At 31.5% G+C, this 19,399-nt stretch overlaps 1 protein-coding gene across 1 annotated transcript; it reads right to left on the bottom strand.

The window, feature by feature from the left end:
• Positions 1–589: 589 nt before the first annotated feature.
• LOC115877221 (chitooligosaccharidolytic beta-N-acetylglucosaminidase-like) lies at positions 590–17,850 on the bottom strand. The gene is made up of 8 exons (XM_030893380.1): positions 17,683–17,850; positions 8,480–8,548; positions 4,287–4,391; positions 4,036–4,224; positions 2,169–2,290; positions 1,646–1,839; positions 855–1,051; positions 590–767 (listed from the first exon to the last, which is right to left on the bottom strand). Coding segments are annotated over exons 1-8 (1,056 nt in total). The 5' UTR covers positions 17,685–17,850.
• Positions 17,851–19,399: the final 1,549 nt, after the last annotated feature.

Genomic DNA, 19,399 nt, shown 5'->3' with positions numbered 1-19,399 from the left:
TTTAACTGTAAGTACAATGTAGCTAGATATTTAGTAGAATAGGGGTATTATAAATTAATACAAAATACAATAATTGGTCATTCTTTCCATTCCCATTCAATTCTTCCCATTTAATTGTTTCCCATAAAAAAAGGAAAATTAAAATTAAGAGTGCCCTTAACCAAAAATAGTGAAATAAATGGAGATAGTCAAATTTTATATTAGCGTGTAAAGACTTGTAAAGGTGTAAAAGGATTATAAATGCTGTATTTATATCCTTTAATATCATGATAATATAAAATTTGACTACCTCCATTTATTTCACTATTTTTGGTTAAGGGCACTTTTAGTTTTAATTGCCTGAAAAATAAGAATAACTATAATAATAATTTAAATCTCCCGCCCTTTCATAGTTCGTACCTGTAGCCAAGTAGAGGGCGCCGAAAGCGGAATCTCCTAACATTTTACCACGCGATTTGCCACTCTCTAAACTATTAACTTTCTCTATGGAGCCAGGCCAAAACTGCTATAAAACGTCGAAAGACCTAATTGGGAGGCCGGGTCTGCGGATTTGGCCTTTCACCACTTTTGAATAAATAAAACTGTGTATCTACTGACCCGCAATTACGTCATACAATTCTGGCTTGGTGACGTCAAACTGGCCACACGGAGGCTCCACACAGTAGTCCTGCCATGGTTGCCAGTTGAAGCATGTTACTAAGTTGGTGTTTTGCCAACCTTCTCCTACGTGGGCTGGAGCATCAAATTCAGGCAGTACCCTCACACCTCTGAAATATATTTATCTTTTTTAGGTTATTCGACACTCCTATATACGTTACGTATGTGTTATTAATATCACCAACAGAGGCATTTACCTTTCTTTGCCATATTGGATAATCTCTTGGACATCTTGAGCAGTGTAAACCTTATCCGCAGAATAAGCGCCATATTTGGATAGTTCCGGTCGTGATTTGGACACATAAGGAAAACTATGAGAGTCAGTAATGTGCCAGTGAAAAGTATTTAACTTTGCCGCTCCCATTGCCGTTAGAGTCTTCTTAATGCTTTCAACCTAAAATTAAACGAGAATAAATTTAGACAAGGCATTGTAGAAACGATCGAAAAAAAACGGTGTCAAAGATGGCTGAGGAATGACAATCGATAATTTTGGCGAGGTCAAGCCCTAGACGTCATTCAGTTGGCCCGTACTCTTAATTTTGTTGTTGTTTTGTTAAACAGTTGGCTTTAAAAATGTTTGGCTGTAGTTTATTTTTATATTGAGTAAAAATGGTTTTTAAATGGTGTAGTATAAAATTCGAGAAAAAGTATTTCTTTTAGAAATAGAGTTGGCTTTCTATAATCAATGTTTATTTTAGTGAAGTTTCATGTCAATTTAGTAATGATAATTTTTAGTAATGTCTAGAGATTAGCCTCGCAAAAATTATCATCGATTTTCATTTCTCAGCTGTCTTTGACGCTGTTGTTTTTTTCGATCATACGGTATAGCTATTCCTGTGTGATTCGTTAAAGCAACCAAAATTAGTAAATATTTATCATTAATATCATTTTAAGGGTTGCTATAGTCTGTTCAAATATAGAGTGCATGAGAGTGACAGTTGTTTTATGTCATTTTAATTCGAAAGTTTATTGTTTTCTTTTCGGTTACCGTTATAAAATTTCTGGAAGTATCTAGTAGAATTCCTCGATAGTGATATGCAGGTTTATCGGTGATGAGGACATCTCTGGCAATTTGCAATTCGTCCCTTAAATCGTCAAAAATTATCAGTTGATTCAACGTTTCCAGCCCATGTCTAGCACCGAAAAAATTTGTTGCGGTCACTAAAGCTTGAACTCGACCATCTAAAATTTATTGAAAATCGAGATTAACACTTTATACAATACTAACCAAAAAAACGACGTCAGAGATGGCTTAGAAATGAAGATCGCTGTCATATGTGTGAACTTATATGGAGAATGTCATCGATCGTCATTTCCAAGCTAACTGGACGCTGGTTTTGTGGCCAATATCTAATCAGTTACCTATCAACAACATTTATAGTGGCCATGCCAATATTATACATCTTTATTTCTTAATTATAATTAGATAACAACTTTTTGTAGTGGAAGGTAATGAGTTGCGAGATTCGGCTTTTTTTACATTTTATAGTTTTGTTGGGATAATATTTTACCTGAAGATTCAGAAACTTTAAGCGTGTAACTTTCATCTAAGTCTAAACTGAATTGATCGATATTGGAATTTTTAATGTCCAAAGTAACGACTAAAGATTTTCCTCCTTTGGGTACGACATTCCTGAAACAATTATTAAATCATTTATTGCTTCTCTATCTCATTATAGCATGATATAAAATACGAAGGTTGTTTTTTATATTTTGCATATAGAAACATAGTAGCAAAGAATATTATAGTTAGTAGTAGAATTATCTTTGCCAGAAGTAACTGCTGAGTTTCCAAAAACCAACCCTCAACGACGAAAAATCCTCTACCAAGGCAATGCCAGTTCCCACACAGCTCGAAAAAAAATGATGCTTTAAAGCAAGAAGTCATTGAATTGTTGGACCATCCTCTATACAGTCCCGACAATAAGTTCTAACGACTTTTTTTCTTTTCCAAAAATTAAGAATAAACTGTGTGGTCAAATGTTCCAGTCCCCAGAAGATGCAGTCATTTCTCTTCATAGGGAATACAATACATCGAAAAACAATAGTTTTTAAAAGTTATGTACTGTTTTTTTCTACCTCTATATGCAATATTGTATAGGGTGTTTCAAAACAAATGCGAAAAACTTCAGGGGGTGATTCCTTGTTCAAAATAAAGGGTAGTTTGCTTCATAAACGTTGGGTCAAAAGTCAACCATTAGAGAGATATTGCGGTACAAAGATGGCGGAAAAATAATGTTTTTATTTTTTATCTTGAAAACGAAAAGAGATAGACTAAAAAATTTTATGGAAGCATTGCTGTTATGAAAACACACTTGGTAATTTTTTCACTTTTTTAAAATGAGTGGAAGGGGTTGAAATAAACTACCCCTATCATTCTTGTTAACGAAATTTAAAAGAAAAATCTTATCAAACACATGCAAAAAAATTAATTTGGATAGTTTAGTTTGTTTAGAAACTGTTTTATCTCTTGTATTTTTTGATAAAACTCACCGATTTGAAATTATAAAATAAAATATAATGCATTACATGCCAGGACAAAAAACATTTTCTGATAAAGAATCTAGTGGGCTGCTGTAATTTTTTTAATCATAAGAAAAAATCTAGTCGGCCGCTGTTACTTTTTAGGATGTTCCTAATATTATTTTATTTGACATTACTCTACTGCAATACGTTATTATCTAGATGATTATTATTATCGTTATTATCACTAGATTCTTAATCTAAAAATGTTTTTTGTCCTGACATGTAATGCTTTACATTTTATTTTTTAATTTCTAATCGGTGAGCTTTATCAAAAAAACACAAGAGGTAAAAAAGTTACTAAACAAACTAAACTATCCAAATTAAAGCATTTGCATGTGTTTGATAAAATTTTTCTTTAAATTTCGTTAACAAGAATGATATGGGTAGTTTATTTCAACCCCTTCCACTCATTTTAAAAAAGTAAAAAAATTACCTGAAAGTGTGTTTTCATATCAGTAATGCTTCCATAAAATTTCATTAGTCTATCTCTTTTCGTTTTCAAGATAAAAAATATAAACATTATTTTTCCGCCATCTTTGTACCGCGATATCTCCCTAATGGTTGACTTTTGACCCAACGTTTATAAAGCAAACTACCCTTTATTTTGAACAAGGAATCACCCCCTAAAGTTTTTCGCATTTGTTTTGAAACACCCTGTATAAAAACAACCGTCGTAATAGTAATTTTTAAAAATATGAGTTTTTTCTGGTGTTTTTTTTCCACGTGTGTCCACTTGCAAGTTACCTACTTGCGAGAGTTTTCTCAGCAAATACTCGCTGGTCTATGAGCTTTAGATAGATAGATAAAATTTATGATAAAATTTGCCCTATTTTTTTAGATTTTCTGACCTACCTTGATACCAGAACTTCAATATGTTTTCTGAATATTTTGGAAGCTCCTCTGACCAGTGAGAAAATTGGACTTTCAGATTTTGCACCCAATATATCAATACTATTGATGTTGATCGCTGTCAGAAAGTTTCCTACAGACACATCTCCTGTAGGTTTGGGCCATATTGCTGCAACATCCGCACAGAATATTCTACGAAATTAATCAACAAATAGAGGATATTAACATAAAAAAATTATTGCAATAATTATTACCTGCAAGCTGGCAAACTTAAGGCAGTGTTTTCAGTCTCGTTAGTGATTGGTCTTTTTTGGCAGTAGCCTTCCACACATTCATATCGCCATGGTGATTTTAAGGCACTGAAAAAAAATGTACTAAATAGTGATAGGTGATATTTTTAAAAATCGATACTATAATATAGGAATAGACGTCAAAAAGCCTATATAGGATGTCCCATTTTCGTGTGTTTTAAGAGTTTATTGTTTATGGGTAACTTTTAACCGTACTATTTTTTTATGAAACCAAAGTTGCTACACATAGATTTGCCCTAGCATCTCAGTTTCTGAAATACCGGGCAAATTTTAAAATGCTAAAAAAATAATTTTGATTATTTCTCAGAGACTTTAACTATAGAATGTTCGGGTCAAGTTTCGTTTAGCCGAAATCTGTTAAAAAAGAAAAAACAATTTTTTTGTCTTTTAGGTACCTCAGGCAGTATATTACTGAAAAAATTTTGCCGCGGAAACGCGTCACCATTTTTTGAATGCGGTTTAAAAGTAACGAAATGACATACATGAAAAATTAATGTTATTTCATATTTTAGACGTCTTTGTAAATACTAATACGAAAATGAAATTCCGCGGAAATGCGCTGTTGCCATTTTTTTGAATATGGTTCACAAGTAACGAAATGAGATATATAAAAAACTAATATTATTTTATATTGTAGACTTATTTTTAAGCACCGATACAAAAATGAAAATCCGCGGAAATGCCTTGTTTCACCACTATGCAGTGATCTTCTTCCCGACCTTTGACACAGATCAATGAATATTATCTATTCTTATCAACTTAATATCGCTATGGTCAACAAATGCGAAAATTTAAAAACAATTGTCAATAAAGCATAAAAACGACAACTAAACCAAACCAACTAAAACCAAACCGAAAGTATGCAAAATAGTTGAGAATACTATGGAAAACTTAATATTGAAGATTTTCCATTACACCGCCCTTATGATAGATTTCCGCGGAAATAGTTATATAGAAAAGTTATAGCAAATTATTAATCAAACAAAAATATGTAGTTTTTATCTTCCTATCACATTTCGGCACTTCTAAACCCGGAAAAATCAATGAAAATTATTGTGATAAAAATATATTTTCGAATAAAAATTAGATCACATTGTTATATTAAATGTTTTTACTGGTCATTCTATAATGAAAAAACTATTAAAAACACCGTAAAGTTTTTAAATTTTAGTTAATAATAGAAAAATTAAAAATTCGGAGTTTACTCAAAAAGCAAAGAATTTCCATGGCAAAAATCAAATTATGTAGTGCTAGTTTTCTTGTATAGAATCATCCTATAAACCGATATTCTATATAACTGATTTCGGCTAAACGAAACTTGAGCCGAATGTTCGGCCATCGTTCACTGTCACATCATATATTGTCGAACTCTCTCAGTCACTTGTCAACCAGATGAAAGAGATTAGTGATGTGACAAATCTTTTCGGATTAATCACTTGTCTATGGGTAGCGTGACTATTTTATAATTATGAAAAAACAATTAAGTTGAACGGAAGGCAAACTTGGATAAAAAGTACACCGACTCTTTGGAGCGTATGTTTAATGCTTTGTCTTAGTGCCTGTTGGTCTCTCAAATCTATTATAACTTACCTTAATTACGGCCCGACCTCTGTCTGTAAATATGTAGCTCATTTCTCGAGACTTTTCGGAACTGCTCTGGAGATATTCTGCCCGTTCATAAAGATCTTATTTATATACTTTTAAAACACTCTTGGTTATTTTACTACAGAAATAAAACGGCTGAGTTTTTAGAAAACATTTAAATTTAATATTAAAAAGAAAATAAAGAACAAATAAAAAAATATATATATATGATGATCGAAATTACTTGTTATTACTAAAAATGGAAAGAGATGGAAAAATACAAGAAAATTGTCTGGTGTCTGCTTTGTTGAAAAATCTGATAATTACATAATCAATTGAACCTTCATTACTAAATCTTACTACAACACATTAAAATAATTTTAGAGAAGAAAATTAAAAACATTTGACAAAGGACATAAAAAAAATACTATTAGTAGACACCAGACTTAAAAACTACAGGGGGTCACATCGTGAACCTTACCGAATTCCTTGAACCCGAGAGAACCGTGTCTTTTAAAAACTTAAACCGAACTAACTTTTCTGCCTAAAAACAGCCCTGAGGTTCCAACATTACAGGGTTGAAGGGTGGTGCATTCGGTACTTTTTGCCAATAGGATCATCCCTAAAGGTACTGTTCTTTGCTTGATTGGTCAGCTTGACACCGCCCTTCAAACCAAATTGGTTCGACCTCCCGTTGTTAGATGGCAGTACTATGACCATTTTACATATTTAATTCTCGTTTATGTCTAGATACGTGCTTTCCTAAAGTTCCCAGATCCTTTACAAACATCCGGCGATAGTTACATGTTATCAAGGGTTGGTTGTTGGTTTTACAATGTCCCAGGTTTTATCTAAGGTCTATCTTTACAATTTTCTGTTTACTTCTAAGTTCTACAGTTTATTTGCTTTGCCCTTCTATAAGTTTGGGAATTTAAAAATAGTCACGTTTGAAAGATGTTTGTTTTATTACTTCCTGCTAAAAGACCCTCTCCCGAAACGAATAACCGAAAACATCGACTTGAACGTAAAGGACATAGGAAATAATCTGTTAATAATATAAATAATAATATAAAGGAAATAATCTGTTACAGTGATGTCATTACGGTATTTCTTAAATTACTGCATATTCTTTTTAAATAAACAACGCTTTATTGTGCAAAAAGCCAAAATAGCTTCATCGACAACGCATTTACAAAACAAAAGCACAAAAAAAATACAATTAATATAAAATATCATACAATACAAATCAATTCAAAAAAATTTACGTCATTAAAATTACAAATAAAACAAACATGGACATTGCAGAACACAGGACACAGGCGTATCAATAAAATTTTACAAAAGGAAAACTGTAAATGGATAAAATCATGTAAGAGTTATAGAATATTAAATATTAAATACTAGACCTTTAACCAGTGTGTGAGATGATCAAAATTTTAAAATTCAAAATTGTTCATGATTAAACATCAACAAAAAAGTCGTTTACCGCATATAGGGCTCTCTCCAATAAGTATGATTTCAGAGCTTTGCGAAATGCGGTAAAGAATGAAAGCGACTTGATATTCAAAGGCAGATGATTGTATTATACATTTTTTTTGGCATTGTATAGTATTGAGCCTTTAACTAGTTCTGAGCTCATTCCTAAGTGGATAGTTGTGAGATGGCCTTTCCGGAATAGCAGATATGTGCTTGCGGATTAAGCAAACGGATTCAAAAATGAATAGGGAAGGAAGAGTCAGTATTTTGAAATTTTTAAAGAAATTCTGGCAGTGAGTTCTACTGTTCAGTCTCAATAAATATCGAACTGCTTTTGAAGTTTAAAAATACGATCAAACCTTGTCGCGCAGCAAGTACTCCAGAATGGAAGGGCATAACGAAGATGCGACTCAATTTTCATCAATGTCAAAATTAAAATTTGATTTTTGCTGTAAAACAAAATTCAAATTTTTTTATTGCAAAAATACCTCAGAGATTTATCAAAAATGAACAAGAGCTCACTGCTAAGCTTATAAATTATTTTTCTCGAAAAAGAGACGCTGGTAGAATACTCTTGCCGTGGGCGCCGTATATGAAGTAAGTAAAATGCAAAGGTGTAATATTCCTATGTAAAATACAAATTGATAACGTTTTTAAATAATACAGCGAGTTGCTGATGCTTTAGAAATAGAAATTTCAACAGTCCAAAGGGTTGGAATTAAAGGGCTCGTAACCGATGAAGAGTTCAAGAAAAAATGAATAAATGCCGAAAAAAAAACGGAACTTGCTCAATCAATAATATAGGAACGTTCTTAAAAGATTTTAAACAATATGAACTGATCTCAGACATACCCTAAAACTCATATTTGACAAATAATGATGACGTAACGGCGAACGATAGCTAAACAGTCTTTACATATTTGTTCTTATTTTTCTTTAAAAGAATCATATATATAGTGTATATTATAGAATAATAGAAAATTTATTGACGATGTTGTTAAATAAATGTGGCAATTTATCACTGATCATTAATATTCATTAATATTAGTAATGCATTTTTTTTCTTTAATACTTACCTGATGTCAACGACCAAAAGACTAGATATTAAAATCGGTGCCAGTCCAAACCAAAACCGGTCCAACATCCTAAAAAGATTAAAAACAATTTATAATAAAAGTTTACAGAAGAGTTTATTGAACTTGCTTATGTTTATTTTTTGTTTTAATAAGTTTCAGTAGAAAAATATCTTAGCGTAATGTTTCCTTCATTGTTTTTATTTAAAAATAAAGGCGGATTCTCACTTGTCAGTTTCGCTGACGCAGTCTGACTGATTCATTATCAATGAAAAATAAAAATCAACGATTGTATTCACACGTTTCATGTTTTGCTACATTCAGTATTCAGTTGGTCCAAACATTTTAACGTGGTGATTTCGCAGACATGAAAATGGTTAAAACAAAATTGAAACCAGGTGTTCGCGAAGTTTGTTTAAATTAGCAAATGAATTACAGAATATTCTGGTGAATCAGAAAAGAAGAAAACTTTTTTTTTAAAGCAGATACGTCTACAAGAAACCGTTGACGTTCTATTTTAACAGAACGTCAACGGTTTCTTGTAGACGTATCTGCTCTATAAAAAAGCGTGTTCTCATAATAGTTTGAATTTAAATATTTTAAATAGTGTTTTTTTCTTTATTCTTTGAATTTTTTTTTGCTTCCGACGATAGACTTTCCGAAACGTTAAGCATTTTGTTCTTTGTTAAGCCAATTTGTATAACTGTAAACATAACTTCTGACAAGCAGTGTCCGTTTAGGTTTAACGCCAGAAGTGTTTACAAAAAATAACTATTTTATTTTGTAGATTTTCTTGCAGTGCAGTGGCGAAATACCCATAAAGGATTTTTTTGGAGATATATATTAAAATAATTAATTAACTTTAACTTGTAAACTGAACAAATCACGAAAATGTAGTTCTCACGCTTCAGTTTCTATTCATTATTCGATAATGATCAGTCAAAAATGAAAAAAGTAGAACTGGTTTTCACTTTAACTGAAAGAACGAATTTACTGATCATTTAACATGAAAATGTGTTCTGACGTTCATTATTTGTTCAGTATCACTGAATCAGTCAGACTGCGTCAGCGAAACTGACAAGTGAGAACCCGCCTTGCTTCCTATCCTTTTTAAGGGTGTATTCCGTTGCTTACCATGGTTATGGTTTTATGTTCCGTTTCTATCGGTTTCCTGAAAGTTTTCTTATTACGGAACACGGTTCCTGAAAAATTCGGTTATAACTGTCCTGTCACCAAACTAACCAGCGCGAGAAGGCTGGTTTTTCTGGTTTTGTTTGTCAATCAATGTCATTTATGTGACAGAAATCAAGCAAATATTGGAAGTTCGAGAGAAATTCTCATCTAATTTCTAAAATTTGTAATATTTTGTATTTACATCCAAAAGCAATGGATGTAGGCAGTAAAGGTAAATAAATTTAATTAACTAAATAGAATGACTTTTTAGGATCATTTAAACTTATCATGCAGCCATTGTTTCTTAAAGTCAGGAACATTTAAAAAAAACATAAAAAACAAGACAACAAGTAATCGTGAATGTTTTGTAAGCTATAAAAATATAAATATTGATTAGATTTGTTTATTTATTACTGATCTGTTTTAATATTGGACCTGCAAATCTTCACTTGGGCTGTCTAACGAATTTAACAGTTTATTAATAAAGTACTTTTCAATATTAAACTCCATTGAAAAGAAGAAGTAAACGTAAAAGCAGAGAATAGGTACATTAAAAATGCATAAAAGACAAATTTTATAATAGTGGTATTGAAATTTACAAAAAGGTTAACATTTGACGTTTCCAGTATTTTACCAAAGCGTTCCGTATCAAACCGATGTCTTTCAGGAACCGCTCTTTACCGTAGTTTGCCGGTCTGGTTCGCCTGATTTTTTAACGGAATACAGCCTAAATTTATAGGCTGTCCAATCATAGTGACACTTGTTAGCATCTGTCATTTTAATTCAAAAGCTCTTTTTTACGAGTTGTTATAAATGTTGAAATGTATCAGTAGTACTAGAAGGCTGTAATTTCCTCGCGAAACATTTTAGGTTCATAGGAACTTTTTGTTTTGTTTTTATCTGTAGAATCACCTAGTGAAGTTAGATTCACTATTTTTTGACACCCTGTATAAGTAATAAGGGTTAATATACATATAGTTTTACTCTTTGAGGAAGGAGCATATCAAAAATCTTAGGTCCACCGCGATGGGCCTCAAATATGGCCGACTTAAATTCCGGTTTATCAGTGCCGTTCTAATTTTATTTAAAAAACGTAAAACTATGATGTAGGGTAGACGTGGGGTAGACTCAATAATTTTTTTTTATTTTACGTTGCGAATAAATGTTGGTAGTTATTAAAATTGTTATAAAAATATAAAATAAAAAATAGATAAGTTATAATAATTATTTATAACCATAAACATCCGATACGCTACTGAAGCAGGTAAGTCAAATTGACGTATCTCAATTCTTTGACATCTAATCTTTGACAAGTAATAAATAAAAGCTAAAATGCAAGAAAAAATATATAATTAGTTAATTTAAGTGAATTTCATAAATGAACGGTAACTACACGTATGTATATTATATAGTCACTTACTAGCGAAAAGTTGTTCCATTTTTTCACCCGATTTTTGCCGAGATCTACCGCACGCTACACAACCAACTATTTTGGAGTCTTTTTCGATAAATCGCGGTAGTGTCACTGTTAATTTAAGTTCTGCCACAATTTCCATCTAGGTTTACTACCTTTAAACAACTATCAGTAGTAGAATAAATAATAAATAACATAAAATAAGCTCCATAAAGACTGACAAATCCACAAAATTTCAAATCAAATTCAAATGTGTCAAATGAATCGTCAAACAGAACTGTCAAGGATCCCCACCCTAGAGTCCTTTTTCCGCCCACCATGCATGAATACATGAATAGCATTATGCTCCTTCCTTAGTCTTCTTATTCAAAGGGTTTACCAGGTGGATGACACTTCTTATGGGAGAACTGGCAATGGTTGAAAACTTGGCTACAAGCGATTTTCTAGGAATCTTCCTTACCGATAAATTATTGACAAGAGTGACAGATAAAATCTTGACGTTCTTTCAGTATTCCAGCTCATCTCTTTTTCTTTCTAAAGTGTGCGTTGAAAGGAGACAAAAACAATTTTTGTTGACCCATAATTTGTTATTCGAACACCACTTTTCTCCTTGTCGGGTCGTTGACGTTGACTTGTCGCCATTTTATTTCTTTTGTTTACACGCTGCATTTTGCTTTGCAAATTTAATACATAAATTATTTAGGCAAATATATAGGTTTTTAATAAAACTCCTCGGACTAACGTGTAGGTAAGTGTTGATAATTTTTTTTTCATCTTAACATGCTCATTGTCGTTCTCCTGATTTTAGGTGACAGAAAAGGATCATCAAATCAAATTGAATTTTATATTTTCCTTCCTATTTATCCTTCCTAAATATCAACGAGATGAGCCATCGGAAGAAAGGGACCATAGTACAAAACAGAAAGGTGATCTTTTTTCTTTCCACTTCGGATATTGAAATTATTATATACTGTAGTCGTGTTCGGCATTATGCTCTGAGAAATATAGATAAACAAAGAACAACAGATATAAAGCATCCCAGAGGAAAAGAGAGGCAATACCTGTATGTACTCTCTCTGATATTTGTGAAAGTTACAGCAAAGTATTGTTGTAAATGTCATCTTTTTGATCGACCTGAAAACTTCGAGCAAAAAGATGACACTTTCAACAATACCCTGACAGATATCAGAGACGATACAGGTTTTTCCTCTCTTTTCCCCTGGAATACTTTTAATTTATTATTCTTTGTTTATCTAGATTTCTCAGAGCACTATGAACGAACTCAGCTTGTATGTTTGAAATAATCGTCCAGTTGGCTTAAAAATGATGATCGAAGACATTTCCCATATAATTTTACTTTCAAAATTATGATATATCTTTTATTTCTAAGCCATCTATGACGCCATTTTTTTCAGTTTTGTTATAATTAATTTTGTCTCTTGATCTACTTGTAACATTATTCTTTTAATTTTATTAATTTATTGTGGTGAAATTAATTTCTGTTGTATATTTGATATTGATATTAAACATATTTTTAAAAAATGGTGTATTTTTTGTGTTTTTGTGTATGTCATAATTAAAAATAAATGAAGAAAAATTTTTTTATTTTTTAAACTTCCCGCCATGCGTGACAATTTAGTCCGTAGTTCCTACAAGCGAAATTGGGGGCGCTAGTAGCAGTAGACTTGTCAACAGTGTCAAATTTAAACGTCAATTTCACTTTCCAATATTTAGCAAGGCGCTCGCACTTCTTCTTGTGTATGTGTTTTGTGGGGTTTACTTAATTTGTACACTTATTTTTTATCTGATTGATTCTAGATAATTGATTACTAAATGGTTAAAACAAGCCTGTTATTTCCCACAATAAACCTATGTCATCAATAAAAAGTTGTCAATAATGTCAGACAGAAAAATCCCCAAATTTCCATTAGAGATAGGGGGGGTTCAATTCATTTTTTGATTAAAATAATTATGTTTACTTTGCACTCTAGTATTTTGTTATTTAGATATTCACTTAGATTTTTATATGTTTCCACAATGAAATGACATACCTTTACTATAGATACATGAAGAGTAAGGGGAAAAACAGACGATGTCACAAAACGGACTTTTACAGAGAAACCTGATTTAATGTCGCTAAATATGTTAATACAGGGTGTCCCAGAAATAAGTGCAAGTGTTTTAAGGGGTGGTAGATCTCGATAAAAGAAACGTATTTTCTCTTTATCGTTTTTCAAATAAGTCCAAAATAACGGAGTTATTTTACTTTGAAAATTTCCAAAAAAAAAGATCTTTTGCTAAAATTGTGAGAACCACTGAACCTTTTCTCGATTTTCTTTCTTGTAAATTTAATCTACTACCTATTTTAGCCCTATTTTCATAAATTTTTTAGCAAGCTCTATACAGGGTCCGGCAATAGTACGTCGGACATCTGTAGCTCCTAGAATAAAAAAATTGAGAATTTTGTTTAAGTGCAGACCTAAAGTATGTACCAGGATGTATTTCCGGAAAATATTTTAACTTCTATAGGGTGGCTCAAAAAAGTGTGAGTGGATCTGAATGATTTTTTTTAAATGGAACACCCTGTATATTATTGCATTTTTGGCTTCCTTTCACATCATTTTACATAATCCTAAGATATGAGTAAATCTATTTCGATAGTTTCAGAGATATTAAAAAATAAATAAAAAATATTTATTTTTCAACCCTTCTTAAAAAAATATATTAAAAATACAAGAACTGTACTGAAATCAAAACTATATTAGATATTTACTTTAGATGGTCTGTTCTTACTTTGTTATAAATATGGTAATCGTAAATCAGACAGGATGTTCAATATTTTACGCCAAACTTTCAAAAATATAAAATAGTTTTTCTTGATTTTTTTAAATGGAACACCCTGTATATTATATTTTTATTTGATGGAGAATTAAAAAATGAACATTTTTTGTATTTAAAGTATTTCAAAATTTTTAATAGTTTTCCGGATACACGCAGTATTATTTCATATGGCGCTTTCAATGGTAAAATACGAGAGAAAAATCATTGGGTGGCTTTCATAAAAATTTACTGTGGAAAATCTCATATGAAATACAAAACCGGGAATATCTGCGAAAATATTTGAAATACTCTAAATGCAAAAAATGTTTATTTTTTAATTCTCCATCTACTGAAAAAATAATATACAGGGTGTTCCATTTAAAAAAACAAAGAAAAATTATTTTATATTTTAGAAAGTTTGGCGTAGAATTTTGAACATCCTGTATGAGTTACGATTTCCATATTTGTAGCAAAGTAAGTACACACTATCTAAAGTAAATATCTCATATAGTTTCGATTTCAGGATAGTTCCTGCATTATTAATAATCTTTTTAAGAAAGGCTGAAAAATATATAATTTTTATTTATTTATTAATATCTCTGAAACTATCGAAATAGATTTACTCATATCTTAGGATTATGTAAAATGATGTGAAAGGAAGCCAAAAATGCAATAATATACAGGGTGTTCCATTTAAAAAAAATCATCCCGATCCACTCACACTTTTTTGAGCCACCCTATAGAAGTTAAAATATTTTCCTGATATACATCCTAGTACATACTTTATGTTTGAACTTAAACAAAATTCCCAAGTTTTTTATTCTAGGAGCTACAGATGCCCGACGCACTATTGCCGGACCCTGTATAATAATTATTATATCAACTTAAATTTTATAATCTTTAAGAGCGAAATGAACTGATCACAATCAATTTGCAATTTTTTTAATTATCATTACTTTTTATTTACTTAATTAAAAAAAAACGTTAAAGACTAACATTACACAGTCCGGGTTTGATTAAACATTAATAACGATAACAGAACGATATTAAAGAAAACGTCTGTAATACTCAAGTATACATACAGAAAAAATATTGTAAAAAATACCCTAATACTTGTATTGCCGCCCTTGGCTGCTATAACTGCCTGTATACGTTCGTTCATACTGTAATTGAGGCTAGATACATATATCATAAATAAATAAATAAATAAATAAATGCCTTTATTGTCAAAAATTTTTTCAATTTGTGAACAAAGGTAAACTAACAAACAAAGTAAAAAAAACAAGGTACACAAACAAACAAACAAAAGATAATACAAAACATTATACAAATAATATTGTCAGTCTTATTGTTAAAATAAACATATATAAATGTTTACAATGTCAAAGAACAAAAAAAATTAAAATAGTATTCAAAAATATTTAGCCAGTTTATAGCAAAATATCAATGACCTCTAAATAAATTAATTTCGATGTCATTAGTAAATATAGCAATAGCAAACATTAGACCAGTGTTTTCAAGATCAAATTCGATTTTCAATTCAAATATAATTCATTTACGGCGTAGAAAGCCTTGTCTAGTAAATAAGAGTTCAATGCTTTGCAAATGAAAAAAATGATGTTATGGATTTGATTTCAAATGGCAGGTGATTGTGCATTTTTTTCGAGTTGTATAGTATTGAACTTTTAACTAACTCTGAGCGTGGGGTAGGTAGATAAAGATCTTGCTCCGCGTTCCTGAGTGGATAAGTGTGAGATGACCTTCCTTGAGAAGCTGATACATGTTTACCTATTAGGAAAATGGATTCAAATATAAATAAGGAAGGAAGAGTCAATATTTTTAATTTTTTAAAAAAGTTCTGCTGTTTAGTCCCAGTGAATATAGAACAGCTCTCTTCTGGAGCCTGAAAATGCGGTCAAATTGAGTCGCACAACACGTACCCCAGAATGGAAGGGCATACCTGAGGTGCGACTCAAAAAGTGCATAATAAACAGTTCTAGCCACTGACAAGTTAAGCTCCTTAGAAACAGTACCTTAATGCAAAACAGGCAGAGCTCAATTTTTTGACAAAGCTTCGATATGTATGTCCCATTTCAGAGAATTGTCCACAACAAGCCCCAAGAACTTTACAGATTTGACGACGTCAATGGTGGTGTTGTTAAGTACAAAAGGCTGCAACGAGTTTTTATACGACAAAGCTTTAGTTTTAGAAATGTTGAGAGTCAGGAGGTTCGAATCGCACCAAGATTTAATGGTGATTAAGTCATTTGATATAATCCTATGAAGTGCCGTGATGTCCTTGTTGTTCCAAGTGAAGCTAGTGTCATCCGCAAAAAGACATATTTTGCCACTGATGTTTATGTTAGCAATGTCGTTAATAAAAAGAAGAAACAAAATAGGGCCTAGTACTGGGCCTTGTGGTACTCCACATTCTATTGGCTTGCTAGAAGACAACGTGGTATCCACCCTCACAAGTTGACTTCTGTCGCTCAGATACGACTTAAACGATTCGAGAGATGATCCCCTGAACCCACAGTGCTGCAGTTTATTAATTAAGATCTTATGATTTACACAATCGAACGCCTTAGAAAAATCACAGAAAATTGTTGCTGTAGAATGATGGTTGTTTAGGCTGGAGTAAACATTATTAAGCAGGGAAAACATAGCGTCATTTGTGGACTTGTTGCTTCGAAATCCAAATTGATATTCAGTAAGTATTTTGTACTTAAACAGAAAAGCCTTCCAAAAGATACCAGCCTTCTTTTAACCAACCTTTCTATGATCTTAGATAGCGTTGGAAGGAGTGCAATTGGGCGATAGTTAGAAGCTTCATCTTTGTCTCCTCCTTTGTGCAGTGGAATGATTATTGCCGTCTTAAGACATTTTGGAAAAATACCATTTTGGAACGACATGTTTATTAAAGTTGTTAGGTGATTCAGAGTGCTTTCTGGCAGATTCGAAAACATTTTTAAAGTTAGCCCGTCTGTCCCAGAAGAGGATTTATTTTTGATGGTATTAATTGTACTGCGAAGCTCTATATTGCGTTATGTTTTCCCATTCTTCTTTAAGGACCAAGCGAAGTTCATTTAATGAAGCTGGTACTACTTCGCGACCTGTAACCCTCCTGCCAAGCATTTGCCAAACGTCGAACATGATGGGCATAGTACCTATAAGGAAACTTTCCCTACTACTATTGTAGTAGTATATAGTTCACAATAATCACTAAAGCCGTCGTGTCACATTGAAAAAGAACTTCAAAAAAGAAATGATAATTGAAAAAATTCCAAATTGTTGGTGGCAAGCTCATCTCGCTCTTAAAAATTAACCAAGGCACGTATTGACATGATCCAAAAAACAAAATGCTTAGAAGACATGGTTCTGACAGTAAAATTATATTTTAGGAAAATTTCCACACGAAATTATTGCACAGGGTGTTTTAAAGTTAAGGTAAAATCAACCCCTCGATTAACCCTGTATAATATGCCAAATACTAAAGTTTATAAAAAACTGAGTTTACGAGTTAAAGTTGATATAATTATATAAAATTTGCTAAAAAAATAATAAAAATAGGGCTAAAATTAACAAAAATATAACACTTTAAATTTGATCAAAAATATCTCCGTTGCGTTTTTTTTGGCATCTGAGTGTATTTTCCTTCAAATTAAATAAGTCATATTTTTCGTATCTTAATATATTATTTAAATTATTTATGGAAAAATTTTGCAGAAATACATTTCTTCTAATCGAACTGTTTTAAATAATATGTTAAAATAACACATTGAGACAAAATGGTACTTACATGTATGTCTAATAATCAATAACAAATAACTAATGCTGCTGGTCAATGTCGCTATCACCAACCTTAAGACCGCTAAAATGAAAGTGAATGAATATTGTCATTCGTTTAAGAGAACCCGCCTTCGACAAAGAACCACTCTTTCATTTTAACATCGACTTTTGGTACGTAGCGGTACTACTGTAAACATTGATCGACCGCAAAGTACGTTTACAATATTTTTATGTGGTATTTCCGTTATTTTTGGGTACTTTTTAATGGATAGGGAATATTATGAAGAATAGGTACTCTCAAAAAATTTGTATGATATATTTTCTAGGAAAACATAATTTAATTGAGTTTCAAATACCGGGTAATATTCAAAAGTGGCTCACTCCTATACTGTAACACCCTCTACTCTATAGCCGAAATGTTTCGCGAAATATTTCTGGAAATATTTCGTGAAACATTTCGCAAAAAATTTCTCGAAAAGATGGTAGATTAAATTGACTATTACTCTAAGTTTACACAAGAATATTTAGTTTTAATAATTGTAACATGCGGTGCATAACTACAATTCTCGACTCGAAATCCAAGTGTATTGTATGTACCAAATTATTCGTAAAAAAATGCTTTTTCCAAATATGCTAATGAGCCATCCTTGTCCCATTTGAAAAAAAAAATGAGATATGATTAAAAATACGATTTGGGCATCTTTTAACGGACCAGGACACGACACGACACGAAAAACATTAGACGATCAAATCTATTTTTCCAAAGCTCCTTGATTAAAAGTTAGTGTTTTTAGCACACCTATGACACTCTCGATTGAATATTAAAATACGATTTTTTATTAACCGAAAATGTCATTGAAATTTAAAATTTGATTTTTTTTGAAGTGAAAATGTTAAAAGTTGACATATGATATGTCATTCTATTCATAGTGTCATTTTCTATCAAGTAAAGTAAATATATACCGAAGCGAAGGTGCCATTTAAAAAACAAAAGTTGTGCCTAAAAAAGTTGTAGGGGTGAGCCACTTTCGAGACGCACCCGGTATATAATTTTCTCAATATTGGTTAGTCAGAGTTAAAAAACGTGAGATATATTTCATTTATAATTAACATTTTGCGACAGATAATAAATCTAGGTATAATCAAATTTCCTATTACTGTAATTTTGCTAGGAAAGAAAGATTTACAACAATGAGTGTATTGACGTAAAATAAATGAATTAAAAACCTTCTAGATCCCCACGATAAAGTAAATAAGTTCATACCCAATATATGATTAATTTTGTAGAAAAATATTATACAGCGTGGGCAGGGGCGGATCGTGAATTTGTGGGGCCCTGGGCTGAAACTACTTAGGGGCCTACATAAGTACTCAACTAATAGCCATATCAAAAAACTGTTTCTATAATGATATATTATTATTCTTCTTCTTTACGTGCTATTTGAAATAATGAATCAACAATGTAATTTATTTAGTTATTTATTTTTGATATTATTGGTATTTCTAGTAACAAATAATTGTATTTGTAGTAACAAAAACATTAGAATTTTTCAAAAATATCAACATCCTTATCGTAGTAATAATACTCTTGGTTATGCTCTACTTTCATTCGTGGCTTTGAAATAATAGTTATTATTTGGTCAAAGGTAATATAAGACACATCATTTTTTCGTAGTTTAAACTTTCTGCTACTATTACGCACAGATCTCAAGAAAGTTACTAGGATT

Source organism: Sitophilus oryzae, unplaced genomic scaffold (genome assembly GCF_002938485.1).
Source record: "Sitophilus oryzae breed Bouriz unplaced genomic scaffold, Soryzae_2.0 scaffold_1442_pilon_pilon, whole genome shotgun sequence".
In the NCBI taxonomy this organism is placed as follows: Eukaryota; Metazoa; Arthropoda; class Insecta; order Coleoptera; family Curculionidae; genus Sitophilus; species Sitophilus oryzae.
The sequence above is the reverse complement of the archived record's forward strand: the minus strand, read 5'-3'. Positions and strand labels throughout refer to the sequence as shown.